Source organism: Emys orbicularis, chromosome 5 (assembly GCF_028017835.1).
Source record: "Emys orbicularis isolate rEmyOrb1 chromosome 5, rEmyOrb1.hap1, whole genome shotgun sequence".
Classification (NCBI taxonomy): domain Eukaryota; kingdom Metazoa; phylum Chordata; order Testudines; family Emydidae; genus Emys; species Emys orbicularis.
In genome coordinates, this window is record NC_088687.1 from 142,838,696 (window position 1) to 142,853,475 (window position 14,780).

The 14,780-nt window shown below is 38.7% G+C and overlaps 1 protein-coding gene across 5 annotated transcripts in view; it reads right to left on the reverse strand.

Moving 5' to 3' along the window:
- Window positions 1-534: 534 nt before the first annotated feature.
- The window catches only part of ZNF638 (zinc finger protein 638), a 57,952-nt gene continuing 43,706 nt past the window's right edge, over window positions 535-14,780 (reverse strand). For 3 of the 5 annotated variants that reach the window (XM_065404740.1, XM_065404737.1, XM_065404738.1), the window contains 8 exons: window positions 10,691-12,146; window positions 10,019-10,084; window positions 7,273-8,398; window positions 7,015-7,086; window positions 5,743-6,096; window positions 3,130-3,222; window positions 1,598-1,716; window positions 535-850 (listed from right to left, as the gene is read on the reverse strand). In XM_065404740.1, coding sequence (XP_065260812.1) covers window positions 779-850; window positions 1,598-1,716; window positions 3,130-3,222; window positions 5,743-6,096; window positions 7,015-7,086; window positions 7,273-8,398; window positions 10,019-10,084; window positions 10,691-12,146 — 3,358 coding nt within the window. In that variant the 3' untranslated portion in view covers window positions 535-778. The remainder of the gene's footprint in view (window positions 851-1,597; window positions 1,717-3,129; window positions 3,223-5,742; window positions 6,097-7,014; window positions 7,087-7,272; window positions 8,399-10,018; window positions 10,085-10,690; window positions 12,147-14,780) is intronic. The other 2 variants (XM_065404741.1, XM_065404739.1) reach the window with 2 other exon arrangements.

The following is a 14,780-nucleotide window of genomic DNA, read 5'->3' on the forward strand; positions in this document are numbered from 1 at the left end:
GTAAGAACAAAACTGCACTGATTTCAAAAGGTGTGGGATCAGGTCTTTAGAACACATTAAACTACAGTTAGCAAACAGATTTTTCCATTCCATGGCCAAACTGAAAAATCTGAAGAAAAAAAAAAATCAGTTAATTTCTAATCAAAACTGAATTTCTCTGTTTTTTCTTCCTCAAACAAAAACACTGAAAAAATGTTTGGGTGAAACAGACATTTTGTTTCAGAAATGTCAACTCAAAATGAACCATTTTGACATTTCCACAATTTCTGTTTGCAGTTTTTTCAACTGAAACTATTCAAGTTTGACCCGAACTGGTAAATAATTGATGCCTCGAATAATATATTTTTCAATCAATTTACTGTTCTCGGAAGACAATTCACCCAGCTCTACATGAAACATGTGAAGATTGAAATTTCAATAGCTAAGATCTGCAAAGAAACACTAAATGTGGATCTCTGGAAGAGGTTCCATAAATCCTCTACAGTGATGTAGTAAAATTGCCAAACATGAAATTACACCAAACACAATCACATGGTGTTAACTATACAGTAAGAACATTTATTTCAACACTTAAGAGATCTCTCCCAAGCCAGATGATTTGATATAGAAATCAAAACCACCATACATTTTCTTCTCTGTCTTTGTCTACCTTGAACTCAAATTTATACATCAGAGTTTGCTTCTGAAACAAAATTACAAATTAAATCATAACAAAAGACACAAAATTTACTGGACCCTAAATTAAATTGTTTTAAAGAATTCTTCTCTCCTCCTGAGATCACCTGGAACTAAGTTCTTCCCCCTCATCTTCCTCCTCATCTTCCCCATCCTTTTGCTTGGCCATGAATTTCTGTGGGGGAAAAAGATTTTAAAACGTCTTACTTTGTAGCCAATGACAAGACACCGCAGTTAACACTTTATTCTCCCTGGCAGGATATGCATCATGTTCTAAATACAATGCACATTTACGTGTATTGAACATCCAGAATCTGGCCAACTCCTGATATTGACTAGACCCAATCTCCACCAAAGTTTGCCAGTTAATTTTGCCTAGAGACTTATCTTCAGGTCTGCTGGTCAAATGCACTTATCAATGCTCCTCTTACTCTCTCAAAGCACACACCTGCATCACTGGGGAGATGGTGTAAATGACTCCTAAATTAAATTTTCTGATGGTCAAATTAGTATCTTAAGTTACATGTGCAGCCATTTTAATCACAGTCTGGAGCTTTGATGACTAACTTTTGGCAAGGCTAGGGAGGGGAAGATATCACAGATAGGATTTCCCAGCATTTAACTCAATGATCAAGGTCATTAAGGGGTTAATAATTTCATTTCTTTAATTTAAAATGTAGTACACTTTTGAAGTTATAATTTTTATTTGATCTACAGAACATAGCTATGAGGTATTGAAAAAAACAATATAATTTGCATCTATCTGCAATTGGTTTATAAACCATTCTTTTCATCTAGGACCTATCGGTTTAGCAAAACTACTACCTGAGATAATTAGCTGTCGACAGAACAAAATAGATTTAAAAAAAATCTCAGGTACTTTATTACTTCGGTTTAAAGGGAAAGAAGCAAAAATTGTTACCTCCATATTCTGCTGATGACGCAGTGTCTTGCAATGATTTTTCATAGACATTTCACCTGCATAGAAGAGAGAGCAGATCTGACAGAAGTAGCCAGCCTTTGGAACAAGAAAATCTAAACCTTAAAAAAAAAAAAAGGGGGGGGGGGAGAAAAGTTTAACAATTCATCTACAACTCTCAATTAAAATCTACCCCAGGTAAATTTAGCCAAAATACGCACGCGCGTGTGTGTGTGTGTGTGTGTGTGTGGTGGTGGTCTTTTGGTAAGGCCGGAAGGGATCACCAACTCTTCACCCGCACGCTAACCCCAACAATCAAAATTAGTTATTTGGGTATTACAGCCCACAGAAGACTAAACCATTATGTGCCACAGGAACAGAATAGGAGGGACCGAGGTGCACTAGTTCCCAAAGCCCCTGAAATGGGTAGCCATTACGCGAGATATATCCAGATAGTCCTAGCAAGTGACCTTCACTCCATGCTGCAAAGGAAGGTGAAAATCTGCATGGTCACTGCCAACCTGACCCAGGGGAAAAATTCCTTCCTGACCCCACATATGTAGACCCTGAGCACATATAGTATGACTCAACCAGCTAAGCATGTGGAAGACAGAATGCTTGGTGCCACCTCAGACCACCGTCCTACCCATCCAGTGTCCCATGTCTGATGAATCAGAGGAAAGAGACCAAAGAAAACCCAGAATACATTGTGGTTTTGAGGGGATAACCTTTCCTGACCCCCTGAAGCATGAACTTTAGGAACATAAGATGTAAGGTATAATTTGTAATTATTAAGTGCCTTGTTAGTCTTTGCATCATTTAAATCATTTTATATGTACTGTTCTCCCTAAACATAATATATTTCATTAAGTGAATTATGCAAGCATGCTCTAGATCAAGGACAATTTTATACAAGCATCATGTCAGAATTCAAATTTCCTAATAAATTCCTTTGCCCTGTGCATATACATGCTTCCCAAATCCAGTAATCCAACATGGCTACAATAACACTGCAAACAAAATTAAAAATTATGGCACCACAAAGATCAGTTCACATGGACATCTCAACTCCCAACATTCAAAAAGCCTTAAATCTTAGGAGATGTCTACACTGCAATTAAAATCCCACGGCTGTTCAATTCCAGGGTAGACCCTCCGGTGTCCCCGAACTCAGGCTCTAGCCCAAGCCCAAACGTCTACACTACAATTAAACAGCCCCTTAGCCCAAGTCAGCTGGCATGTGTCAGCCATGGGTGTCTAACTGCAGTGTAGACATACCCTTACGGAACAGAACATCTTAGCAAATCATTCACAGCACTAGAAATAAACCTTATACAATCTTAAATAATTTTCTCTCACAGGTGTAAAAAGGTATTTCATCCATCAGAAACACTGGATTATTCAGTGTATGTATGCATACATTTTATTTATAAACATGCATAAACAGTGCTCACAGTTCCTATAATTAAGATATTAGTTACTAAAATCAAGTTTTATTGGGATTTAGAACTTTAAACCAAGATTTTGGATTTTACCTTTTGGAGTGCTTGGTGTCTTGGATTTATCTGCTGAGGAATCCACTTTTCTTCGTTTAGACTCTGGTTCTGTATCTCCTGATCCAAATTCATCTGTTAAAGCCATAAAATAGAGTTTGTAGCAAGGACGTACACTAATTTAAAAGGTATTCGGTACATAGCTTAAATATTTTTCATTAGTATGGGAAGCAAACACCAGGTTTATGACCATTACTGCTTCTTACACTGTTTGGCTTGCCAAGCTAGAGAGGTTTTTTTTAAACAGACATAGGGATCGTATCACCAGATGAACTTGAAATTCAACATTTGTATTTACTATGTCATTGCAAGTGCCTTGTTTCCAGCATGAAGCTCATTACAGACAAAAGAAGCACTACAGCTGCTCTCAGTTTCTCCCTTGTAGAGACATCAGCTCAGAATTCATAGATTCCAAGGCCAGAAGGGACCACTGTGATCAAGTCTGACCTCCCTTATAACACATGCCATAGCACTTCCCTGAATTAATTCCTGCTTTAAGTCCAATATCTATCTGTGACTGAACTAGATTGCATCATTTAGGGAAAAAATGACTCTTGATTTAAAAATCTCCAGTGAGATACCTGGATAAATTGCTCCAATGGTTAATTACTCTGTTAAAAATTTGCACTTTATTTCTAGTCTGAATTTGTCTAGCTTGACTTCCAGCCACTGGATCCCATTATACCTTTGTCTGCTAGACTGAAGTGCACTCTATTACCAAATTTCAGTTCCCGATGTAGGTACTTAAGACTGACTTCTGTAGCCACATAGAAATTAAAATGTTAGGAGAACATGCAGATTGTTGTAACATTCTCAGTGCATTTCAGTTTACTGAAACACAAACGTACGTTATACAGGTGTAATTGACGGATATGCTGCTCAATACTGAATTTTAAATACTGCACAGATGTCAACTAGTTTCATTTGGACTGGAGAACACTGATTCTATTAAAAAAAATTAAGGGTCTGTGGAAAGAGTTTCCTGGTTAACTTGGTCTAAGGCAAACTTTAACAACCTGTGAACCCCTTTCACTAAAATGTCAAGTCTCACAAACCCCCTTCTAAAAATGTATATTTCCTGAGTATAAATTATAAAAGCAATGATCTTGGCAATACACAATTTGTTTTTATGACATGCTTATTACACACTATTTATTATTAATTATTATTTATCATTCCAGTATTTTGATTACATTATGAAAACGGCAACACTCTTCCAAGATCTCACTTTCGTAGCGTGTATCACTTTGAATAAGCCTGTTAGAAGACAAGGCTCCTATGTTTCATCAGGGAGTATCAACTGTGAACCAGCAGGAAGGTACTTAAGAAGCCAACTCAAAGAGTTCCTCCTACACAAGCATTCAGGTCTTGAGCAGTCCACGCAAACAACATACATTACAACAAAGCTTAAACTTGTTCTTTATAATCATTTTAAAAACAAGACTAGCTGCCTATTTAATTTTAAAAACAGCAAAAAAATATCCACCTCTCTTTCCATTTCTTATAAGGAGTCTTGAAGTTTAAATCTCCTCAGTATGATAGATAGGCTTGCTTTGATCTGCTTAGCTCTTGGAAGTCCAGGGGCTCCGGGCTGCCAGCCCCATGCTGCCTGGGGGCCCTAGGGACAGCTCTGTCTGCCATTAGGGAATTTTTTCCTGAGAACCCCCTGTAACATTTTGCGAACCCCAGTTTGGGAACCACTGGTCTAAGGTAATACCAAAACATTTGCTTCTGGAGACATGCAGATTGACAGGTTCCCCTGACCTAGAAAATGGTTGATTGCATTGTCATTATTAGCAGTAAACATTTATATTATGATTTTGCCCAAAGGCCTCAGTTAGAATTGAAGCATCATTGTGCTTACTAGTGTAGAAAACCGAGAAAAAAATCTTTGTGGGTATCTGAGCTCCCAAACATTAATGCACCCCAACATAAAGCTACAGGACTTTGCAGCTTGAATTTGAGTAACAATTGGAGGCTTTTGTAATCTTGTTTCTAACATGGCTACCACGCTGAAACTCCCCCAACAGTTAACCATTTTAAAATGGGTTCCATAGGTAATGTGGCATGGCACACTATCTCATACTTTGAATCTGCAGAAGTACTGTCATGAATGAGAACAGAATCAAGGACTTTCTAAAGGCTGGGTAGACTAGAGGAAGCACTAATAAGTACTGACTTTCCCCAACTCCTCATTGCTTGAAACTTTCCATCCTAGCATGTGCTCCTAAGAATCTGTCTCTACTGTTAATCTGTTCAACTTGACCTTTGGGCCAAAGACTAGGGGGAGGCAAATTGTACCTGGAATCCTGGAGGAGTGTGGGGCCTATAGAGGGGAAGAAGCTGAGAACAGTACACATCAGTGTTCCTGAATTCTAGCTATGGGAATTCTATCATGTTGTGCAATGTAGTATACACCTAAGCCAAGCCAAAAAACCTGAAAGGGCAAAATTTAAAAAAAAAAAAAAAACAAAGCAGTTTCCAAAATGTTCTTTTACGAAAACAGCTACAACTTCCCTTTAGGGTGAAAATGGATGAGACTCCAATGAAAAATTATGAACAAACAAGATGACAAATCTCTACATCAGCTCTTACCTTTCACAGTTTTTTCAGAAGATTGTGAAGGCGTCTCACTGCAGCCTTCCTGCTTTATATCTGCATCAGGCAGCAGACTTGCATTTAGATCAGGTAATACCGATTCTGTATCTGGCGCTTTAACAGTTGCAGCCTGACTGTCTTCACTCACACGATGTGATTCTGGGGTAGTCAAGCTTCCCTTTCCTATTTTCTCCTTCTTGGAATCAGATGTTGAGCCTTCCACTAACTCGGTTTTATCTGCTGCCTCCTCAGTGTTCTTGTCACACTTTTCTTGCTCTGTTTCAACAGGTGTCTCAGGTGGTGGAACAACTGGTCTTTTCCTAGGTCTACCTCTTTTGCCTGGGGTTTTCACTACATAAATACAGAACAAAGAATTATATTAACTCATTTACCATGTATCAAAAAGCATTTCTTCAGATTTATCAATACCATTAAAATTTCAAATGAAAAATTTAAGCATTTGGCAATTTTAAAAAAAGCCTTTTATATGTGCAAGTAACTTTGTAAATGTGGTTCTCCCAGAGAATGATGAAAGGAAATAATTTTTCACCACATTTTGCTGATATTACACAGTATGTTTTCATACAAATGAAAGTCTGAGATAAGTCTTGAATTTAGATTCATATAGAAATCAGAGTCTAAAAAAAAGTTTAGAAAACGTGCTAATAGACCTGTGACACGTACAGACTTATGGGACTGTTACAATTATCTACAGAATGTGAAAAAATACAATTATTCCTTTTGGATTGACCAAACTGGCACTAAAGTGATGCCTACTGATTAAAATAAGCTAAAGTTTAAAAAGTTCCCTGTTGTAATTATGAAATTTGTGGCCTCTGCAATTTCCCCCCCATCTGCATTGTTTCATCTTTCCTTCTTCTCCATTAGTCGTATATGTCCAGAGGACAATCAATTGCACAGGAACTAAGTAGGATAACGGTTTAATCCATAAATCCTTCACTTCTGGACACCCATAGTTATATCCTAACTTCAGGTCAGCAGTGGGGAAAGTAACTAAAACAGGAGATGCTGCATATCAGAACTGAAATGCATCAGCACTGATGTGAGGGAAAACTCGGCAGTACTGGATCGACACTAGGCATTAGCATTGGAGAGAGTCATTCATTTTCCTTGCAACTTCATTCAAATGTTATAAAGCTCTCCCGCTAAACTCTCGCCCTTTTATACTTATTCTAAGATATTTGACCTTAATTTGTCTGCAGTCGTATATCACAAATGCTTCTGTCCATGTCTGGCTCTACTTCCTACCTGGAGGCTGCTGCTTGTTCTTAGTTTGTCTCCCCATTTCATTTGACTCATGCGCTTTGCTCAGGCTTAGCTCTGTAATTAAAGATAATATTTAACTTCTACGCTTTTATTTAGGTAGTTTGTTTCTTCTCTTCATTGATACAATATCCAGTTATCTGCCCTGTCAGATACTGGCTACTTAGCGTAGTTTTAAATATCTTTATGTTGATTGTTTAATTACATCTTTTAAAATGCATCTATAAAACTATCAGTTCCTACCTGCAGACTGCTGCTCACTCTCAGTTTCTCCTTTGATCTCTTTTTCACTTGTCTTGTTCCAAATTTCAGCTTTTTCAGTCTCCTCTGTATTTGCTGAAAGTGCCTCCTTGTCTGCCTCCTGTGTATCTGCTACAAGGGTCTCCTTTTCTATTTCCTTTGTGTCAGCTTCAAGAGTCTCCTTTTCTTCTGACTTTGAGTTTGCAATAATATCCTCCTCTTCTGGCCCTATATCTGCCAGAATTTCCATTTCCTCTGGTCCTGCAATTGCAACAATATCCTCCTCTTCCAGGTTTGTGCCTATAAAAGTATTTTCTTCTTCCTCCTCATCCTCCTCCCCAACTTCGTCTACAGTAACAAAGTTTAGTTCCTCTTTTAAACGGTTGAAATCTGCCAAAAAGTCTTCGTCATCTTCAGTAACTTCATCTAAAGTTACTAGAGGCTGATCATCACTGTCTTCCTGTATTTCATCTACTGTCACTAAAGTACTAGGATCTTCAGGCAGCTGAGAAGAGATGAAGTCTCCAGGATCCTCAATAGCCCTTTTATCATCCTCTTCCTTAGGTTTTAAGGTCTCCTCAATATTCAGATCTGAAGGCTCATTTAGAGGGAGCTCTTCAACTTCTCCTATTTCATCCACAGTTACCAAGGGTTCTGCTTTCAGAAGATCTTGCTCCTCATAAACTGAACTGGAGACATCTTTAGGTACATCATGTGAAGAAAAGTCTTCCTGTTCAGATATCTCATCTAAAGTAACAAGTGATTGTGGGTCTTTTACTGCTTCTGAAATCAGCTCCTCCTCTTCATTTACTTCATCCACAGTAACTAGACCCTGTGGGTCTGTTATTGCTTCTAAATTGGAGTCTCCTACCAGTTGTGCAGTCATCTCCTCCTCTTCTCCAATCTCATCCAAAGTGACAAAGGATAAGTCGCTCTCAGCAACATGTGCTATGGAGCTTTTACCTTTCTTCCTCTTAGCAATAGGCTCAGAGGAAGCGTTATTTTTAGCAGAGTCTTTTCTTTTCCCCCGGGGTGGATTTCGTCTGGTTTGAAGAGGAGAGTCTGTCTCTTCTACAACCTCATCCACAGTAACAAACTCATCCAAGTTAAATGGGAAAAGCTCTTCTTCCTGTGAAATGTAAAACTATAAATTTAGTAGGCAAAGTGCACCAATACTATAATATCTGCCATCCACATTTTAAGACAGAACATGAAACTGCAATGTTTCAAGTGAATTTAGTGGTTGTGAAAGTATCTGCAGTTTGAAGTTGACAGTGAAATTTTAAAGTCCAATAGCTAGCCAATGTATCATACACTAAAATGGACAAATCCCACTGAAATCAAAGACATTTTATTTTGCATATGTAGCACAAAACATTAATTATGTGAATGGCTACATATCAACAGGAATACATACACAAGAAACTCATGGAAAGAAAAGTAATGGAGAGTTAAAAACTTGTTCCTGTAACAGTTTAGGCCCAAAGCAATTTGGCTCTCTTTCCTATCCAATACCATAGCTATATAAAAAGTGACTGTACCCTTATTCCTTATTTTTTGGTAGTCCTGGCAAAAATCAAATTGCCAGTACAAAGAACTGATAGACCTGCAATGTCACATGCCATTTTAAGAAAGGAAAGAGAATACAGTCAAGTTTTTTTTAAATGACTTCTTTGGAACTCAAAAATGAAATTATTGTAGGTCGTCTTCTCAAATTTTGCAGGCAATAAGCACTAAAAACAGTGTCTCTCTACTGATCAGAAAGCAAAAGAGGACAAGAAGATTATCATGTAAGGCAGATGGAATATATAGCTAAGATTGGAGGGGAAGGAGAGAGTGGTTGGCTACACATCTCTAACTAAAGCAAGGCTTTTGTCTTCTTTTTTTCCCTGCAAGTGGAGAAATAGTATGTGTCAAGTAGCTGTAGAATGGTGAAAAATAAAGCTACACATCATCAATCCCTGATTAGTAACTGACTTTCCATATTTACTGTGCCTTTTTCAATTTGCAGCATCTATACCAATCTCAGTGATTTTAGCACCGCTCTGGAAATAGTGTCAGTCAACATCTGCTTTACGGTAAGCAAAGGAAGCACATATTGAAAAACTGACTTTTCTCTCCCACTCCTACCCCCTTCCTGCCAAAACCCCCCAAACAATATGAAACAGAGGGACAGTCATAAATTTAGACTTCTTCAACTCAGCTATCTGTAAAAACTATAAAAACCTAATCCCGACCAACCCCTTATTTCAACCAACGGTATATCAGGAATGTAAGTATTGTTTCTCTCTAGCATAAAGCACACAAATTATTTGTTTATGGGAGAGGCACTGTTATTATGGTTGGTTTAAATCCCTTCCATTACACCAGTTATTTGAGAGAGGACCTGGGAAGATTGTCTCTGTCATTCTTATCCCATGCCTCATCACTGCACTTGTAAGGAAGAGATAGATCTAAGACAGGCAAATTTGAGATCTAATAGTCAGACAGGCTCCTTTTTGAAGCAGGCGAAATTTAGGACCTAAAAATTACCCCTTCAAAAAAAGTTAAGCTTTTTATATTCCTGAAACAGGAAACTCAGGCTCTCTTTTCCCCAAGATGAACATATTTTACAGACAACTAATAATAAGTTCTAACGAACAGTATTCTGAAAAATCCACTAAGCAAGAGCTCTCAAGAGATAAAGCTAAACTCATTTTGTTCTCAAAGAAAATCGCTACTGTAAGTTCAACTATGTTTGGTTCCTTACCTCTTTTGATTTTACATTGCCACTAGAGACAGTTTTAGAATTCTTACTAATTCGACCAGCAGGAACCTGCAAAATTAGACAAAAATTAAAATGAAACAAGTTAGCCAATCAACCATTTTGTCAAAAACAACTTCTTCTCTTAATGAAGTTCTTTTTAAATAGTCCAGATAGAGGCCTTTGATTGCATGCTTGGCATGTACAGAACTAAGCCAACCACCAATTATAAGTCCAGGCATATAGTCTCTAGTACCAAGTCACCGGTAATGTCTTGTTTAGTTATCTGTTCACCTTTCAGCAACCAGTGCCTGTGCGGGATAATCTAGGACTTGACAAAGGAAGCATCAGCTCACAAAAGGAGAGAAAACTTCTTTCCCATTCAGAACTATACCAAGAACATAAAGTTATGACACTCAGTACAGACCTGCTTACAGAAGTTACCTTCCTGCAATTTTATCCAAGTAACATTTTCAAACCAGTTACATACTTGAGTTGTACACAACTGGTTGCTTGCCATCCTGCTACTCCAACTTGTCTGTTGGCCCAAATCAGTTCAATAGTTTATAGAAAGGGGAAGGGGAACATAATCTTACTGTCTCATATTCAACATCTGGGAGAAGCATCAGAGTTAGTTACTGGTCAGTCACATTGAACCAGCCTTCCTGCCCTTCTCACCTTATTGCTGTTGTCGTCTTTCTTCATGCTGGATGATCTACTCTCTCTCTCTTGAGACTGCTTTGAACTACCCCTAGATTCCACTCTTGAGTCCTTGTCTTGCTGAGATGAACTCCTCCCACTGCCTCCCTTTACAACAACAGGACTCATGTCCAGTTTAGATTTGGTGATGCTATCTGGCAGACTTGATCTGCTGCCAGTAGCTCTTGGTTGACCCACTTCTTTTGATGAAAGTTTCTTCTCAGTAGCAGATCTGCTTCTGGTCTCAGGTTTTGAGGAAGCTTTCTGCTCCTCTGTTTTAGTTAGAGAAGTCTCATTTCTCCGCATCATAACTCTTGACTTTGATATATCAGGGATAGACACCACAGCCTTTAAGATTGTTTTACCAACAGAGGTAGGTTCCTTGATGGATACAAATGCTGCAGCTGACGTACTTGCTTTGCTGGTTTCGTCTATTTTAATTTGTCCTGGTCCTTTATTTTGATGTGCCTTGATTAAAGTTTGCTCATTCTTTTCATTCAGCACATTTTTTTCAGTGTTCTCTATGTCTGTCCCAACATTGTCCACAGGCTTTTCGGGATTCTTCTCGACATCTGTCCCAACGTTGTCCACAGGCTTTTCAGGTTTCTTCTCTATGTCCATCCCAATGCTGGCTACAGGCTTCTCCAGTTTCTTCTCCGTGGCTGTACCAATCTTAGCCATTGACTTTTCCAGTTTCTTCTCCAAGGCTGTTCCAACTTTGGCCACTGACTTTTCTGGTTTCTTCTCTATAGACCCCACAGCACTGGCCACAGGTATTTCAAGTTTAGTTTCCACTGTATCAGTAACAGCATTTTTTACAGGAGTATCCAATTTGTTGCTTGGTTGTATGTCTTCAGCTGACAGCATTTCCACCAAAACTGCAGCAGAATCAGGTGGCACTGCTTCAGAAACAGCCTCAGCTGTTTCCATTGTTGCTGGTTTCACAGCAGAGTCTGACTGCACATCTTCTAGCTTGCCCACACTGGATAACTCTTCTGATGATCCACTGGCAGGAACAGGAAATTCTTCAGGTTTCACTTTAGTTTCTCTTTCTGTTACAGTTGTGATAGCAGATTCCAACAATTCTGTTTCAGAGTTATCTTTAACTACCTCTTCCTTCTGAAGGTTGAAAGGAGGCAGCAGGATCTCTTCTGATTTAACTTTGGATAATTCATCATCAGCTGGTTTGGTTTCTGAGCCAGTAACTGCAACTTCAGATTCCCCCTTGGATGTTTCAACTTCCGATGGTTTTGTAGCAGAATCACATACCGTTCTTTCAGGCTCCAACTCAGAGGCTTCTATCTGCACTGTTGAAGTCTTGGCTTTGACAGAGTTGGAAATGATTTCTTCCTTTGCCACACTAGTCTCTACTGGAGGATTAGCAGCTGCTGTTTGCACCACTCCTGATCCCTCTGGTTTTTTTTTCAAGTCAGAGCTAAATGTATTTAAAAAAAACAAAAGAAATCAAACTATGTTGAGAATTCCACAGTTATCAGTAACCTCTTGACGCCAATGGTTGGGATTTCCTGATGCATTAGTGGCTTAGCATTGGGAAATCTAGCCTATCAGCGTTAAAATGGTTAGACTATTGAGGCAAATAACTGATTAGTTTACAATTTTTGTCTAATCCACTTCAGTACTGAAGACCTCTTATAATTCAAATTACATTACTTACTTGTAGTTAGATTTCTCTGAAGGTACTATACACTATAGATGTGTCCTGTGACCTCAGAGCTGACAAGCAAGCTTAAATTTAGATTCCCTGATGTGGGACAGACTGTGTACACACACACACACAAAATGTAACTATCAGTTTTTCTATATAAAAATAGTCTAAAAACTATGGCAAATTTCTCAGCTCTCCAAGAGCGATGTTCGAAGATGATATCCTCTACAGTAACTACCCTACTGATCTCATAAATGTTACGAGTTTAATAAGCAGTTTCCGTTTCAACTGAAATGATCTCGATTATAATTGTGGGAAAGGCCACGCGCAGACAGGGCCTCCTTTCTGCAATGCTATACTTTGCTGTTTAAGCTTACTGTCAGCTCCCAAGATAATAAAGCCCAGGATGACAAAGGTACAGGATAGCACTTTTCAGAGAACTTCAGTTACAGGCAAGTACATTAATTTTTCTCTGAAGAAAGCATTGTCTATAGACATTCTTGGGAAACTTTGAAGCTGGAGATGTCTAAATCTCCTTCTTCGTGACTCCTGAAAGTGGCCATCCTGAGATTACATAAAACTAGATGGAAAGATGCCAATACATCAATCAATTCTGATGTTCTAGTTAGGTGATAAAACACATGTAGATGATCAGTCCAGAGGGGATAAACAGAAAACTGGTTAATAAGTGGATATGCACCAAGATGTGGATCTTTACTATGGTCTCTCAGATCCAAAGTATATAAAAAAATATATGCACAACTATATGAATCTTCATGAAGGATACGTGAAGGGCTGCCATTTTGTTAATACTTCTGGCATGCTGACATCAAGAAAGTTCAAAGCTGATGCAAACGGAATCAATCACCGAAGGCCCAACTTTGATGTGGTAAGATATACATGTGTTAAAGACTACATTAAGTCAAAACAATTAAAGCAGCCAAAAATCAATAAAGAATAAATCTCCATCACCTAAGCACAACAAGATGCACACCTCAATGTGCCTTGAAAGCTTACTTCGCACCTAACACCATCATCTTTGTCTGCCACATATATTGGAGAGAAATAGGAAGAGTGGGGCTAGTTCTGTTTCAGAAGGTCAAGTATCACTATAGATTAAGCACAGTTGTAACCTATTATACATCAGAGAATCAGACGAAAACTTGCAGGAAAATGTAGTCGAGCAGCTTCCATCTGTGACAGAGGATCTACTGCAGTCCTCCCCCTAAAAGGTGGCAGGCTCACAGCATTCCAACGTACAGCAGAAAAAAATCTCTCTTGGAGTACTGGATCCTGTGTGTTTCTGAACAGCTCTTGCATGGAATTTTGGGAGTTTCCTCCCATGCCTCATTGTTTACTTCATGGTAACTGGAGATCTCATAAAAGTGATAGAAACATTTTCTCACTTGCCCACTCAAATAAAATTTTCTCCTTCCAAAAATTTGCTTGGAGTTTAGTCATTTCAAGTCAGTCATGTCCAAACACTGGTGGTTGGGGTGAAAGTGTTTCAATTAGTTTCTGACCAAACAAAACTAATCTGTTTCTCGTGGCACAAATATTAAAACACTGATCAGTCATGACAACGAAGACACTTTGGTATTTAACCACCTTAGAAAGACAGGTCTCTGAATACCAAAGACTCCTTTATGTTCCAAAAGTGAGATCCATTTAAAATAAATCTCCCTTCTATTTGGGCATACAATAGCTCCCCGCGACATTTGCCTAGTGTTTTGTATGTAGTAAAAAACTCATCTGGACAACTTGATGGAGTGCATAGCCAAAAGAGACACTCCTGAAAGACTAGCTCCTATTTAAGAAGCATGGAGATTTTGATCAAAGGTAAGCTCCATCTCCCCTGCCAAACTGCACACAGCTCAGCATCTGCAAAGGGGGAGAATCTGTCCATAAGCTTCTACCAGGAATGGGAAAAACAGCAAGTTTATTAAATAGCAGCAAATAATGCAAAACTATACATTACTTGCATCTTCAACTGCTTATAGTGAATGCTGTAAGTGCACACGCATACATCGCCTATATAAATCAACTGAGATCAGTCTGTGGATCTTCAGGACTGTGTGACTTCTCTCTTGGAGAGAAAAGTATCTTGGCGGTCTCCAAAAAACATTAATCTGATAGATTCAAACTGGACTTTCACGGTCCAGGCTGATGCATAGTTCTGCTTCCTTGCCCAGAATGTAAGTTCAATGATGAGAGAGTGAGGCAAAAATATCAAGATGTTTGAAAATAACGGGTGCAAGGACTTGAAAGCCCTGCTACGCTTTGGGAAGGAAGTGGCATATTGCACTACCAGAAGGATATTTCCCTTTGCATAAAACGGGTAAAACCCACAAATATCTGATACTCCAGTCTTGCATCTTCAGTCATTTGTGTAAACACCCACCC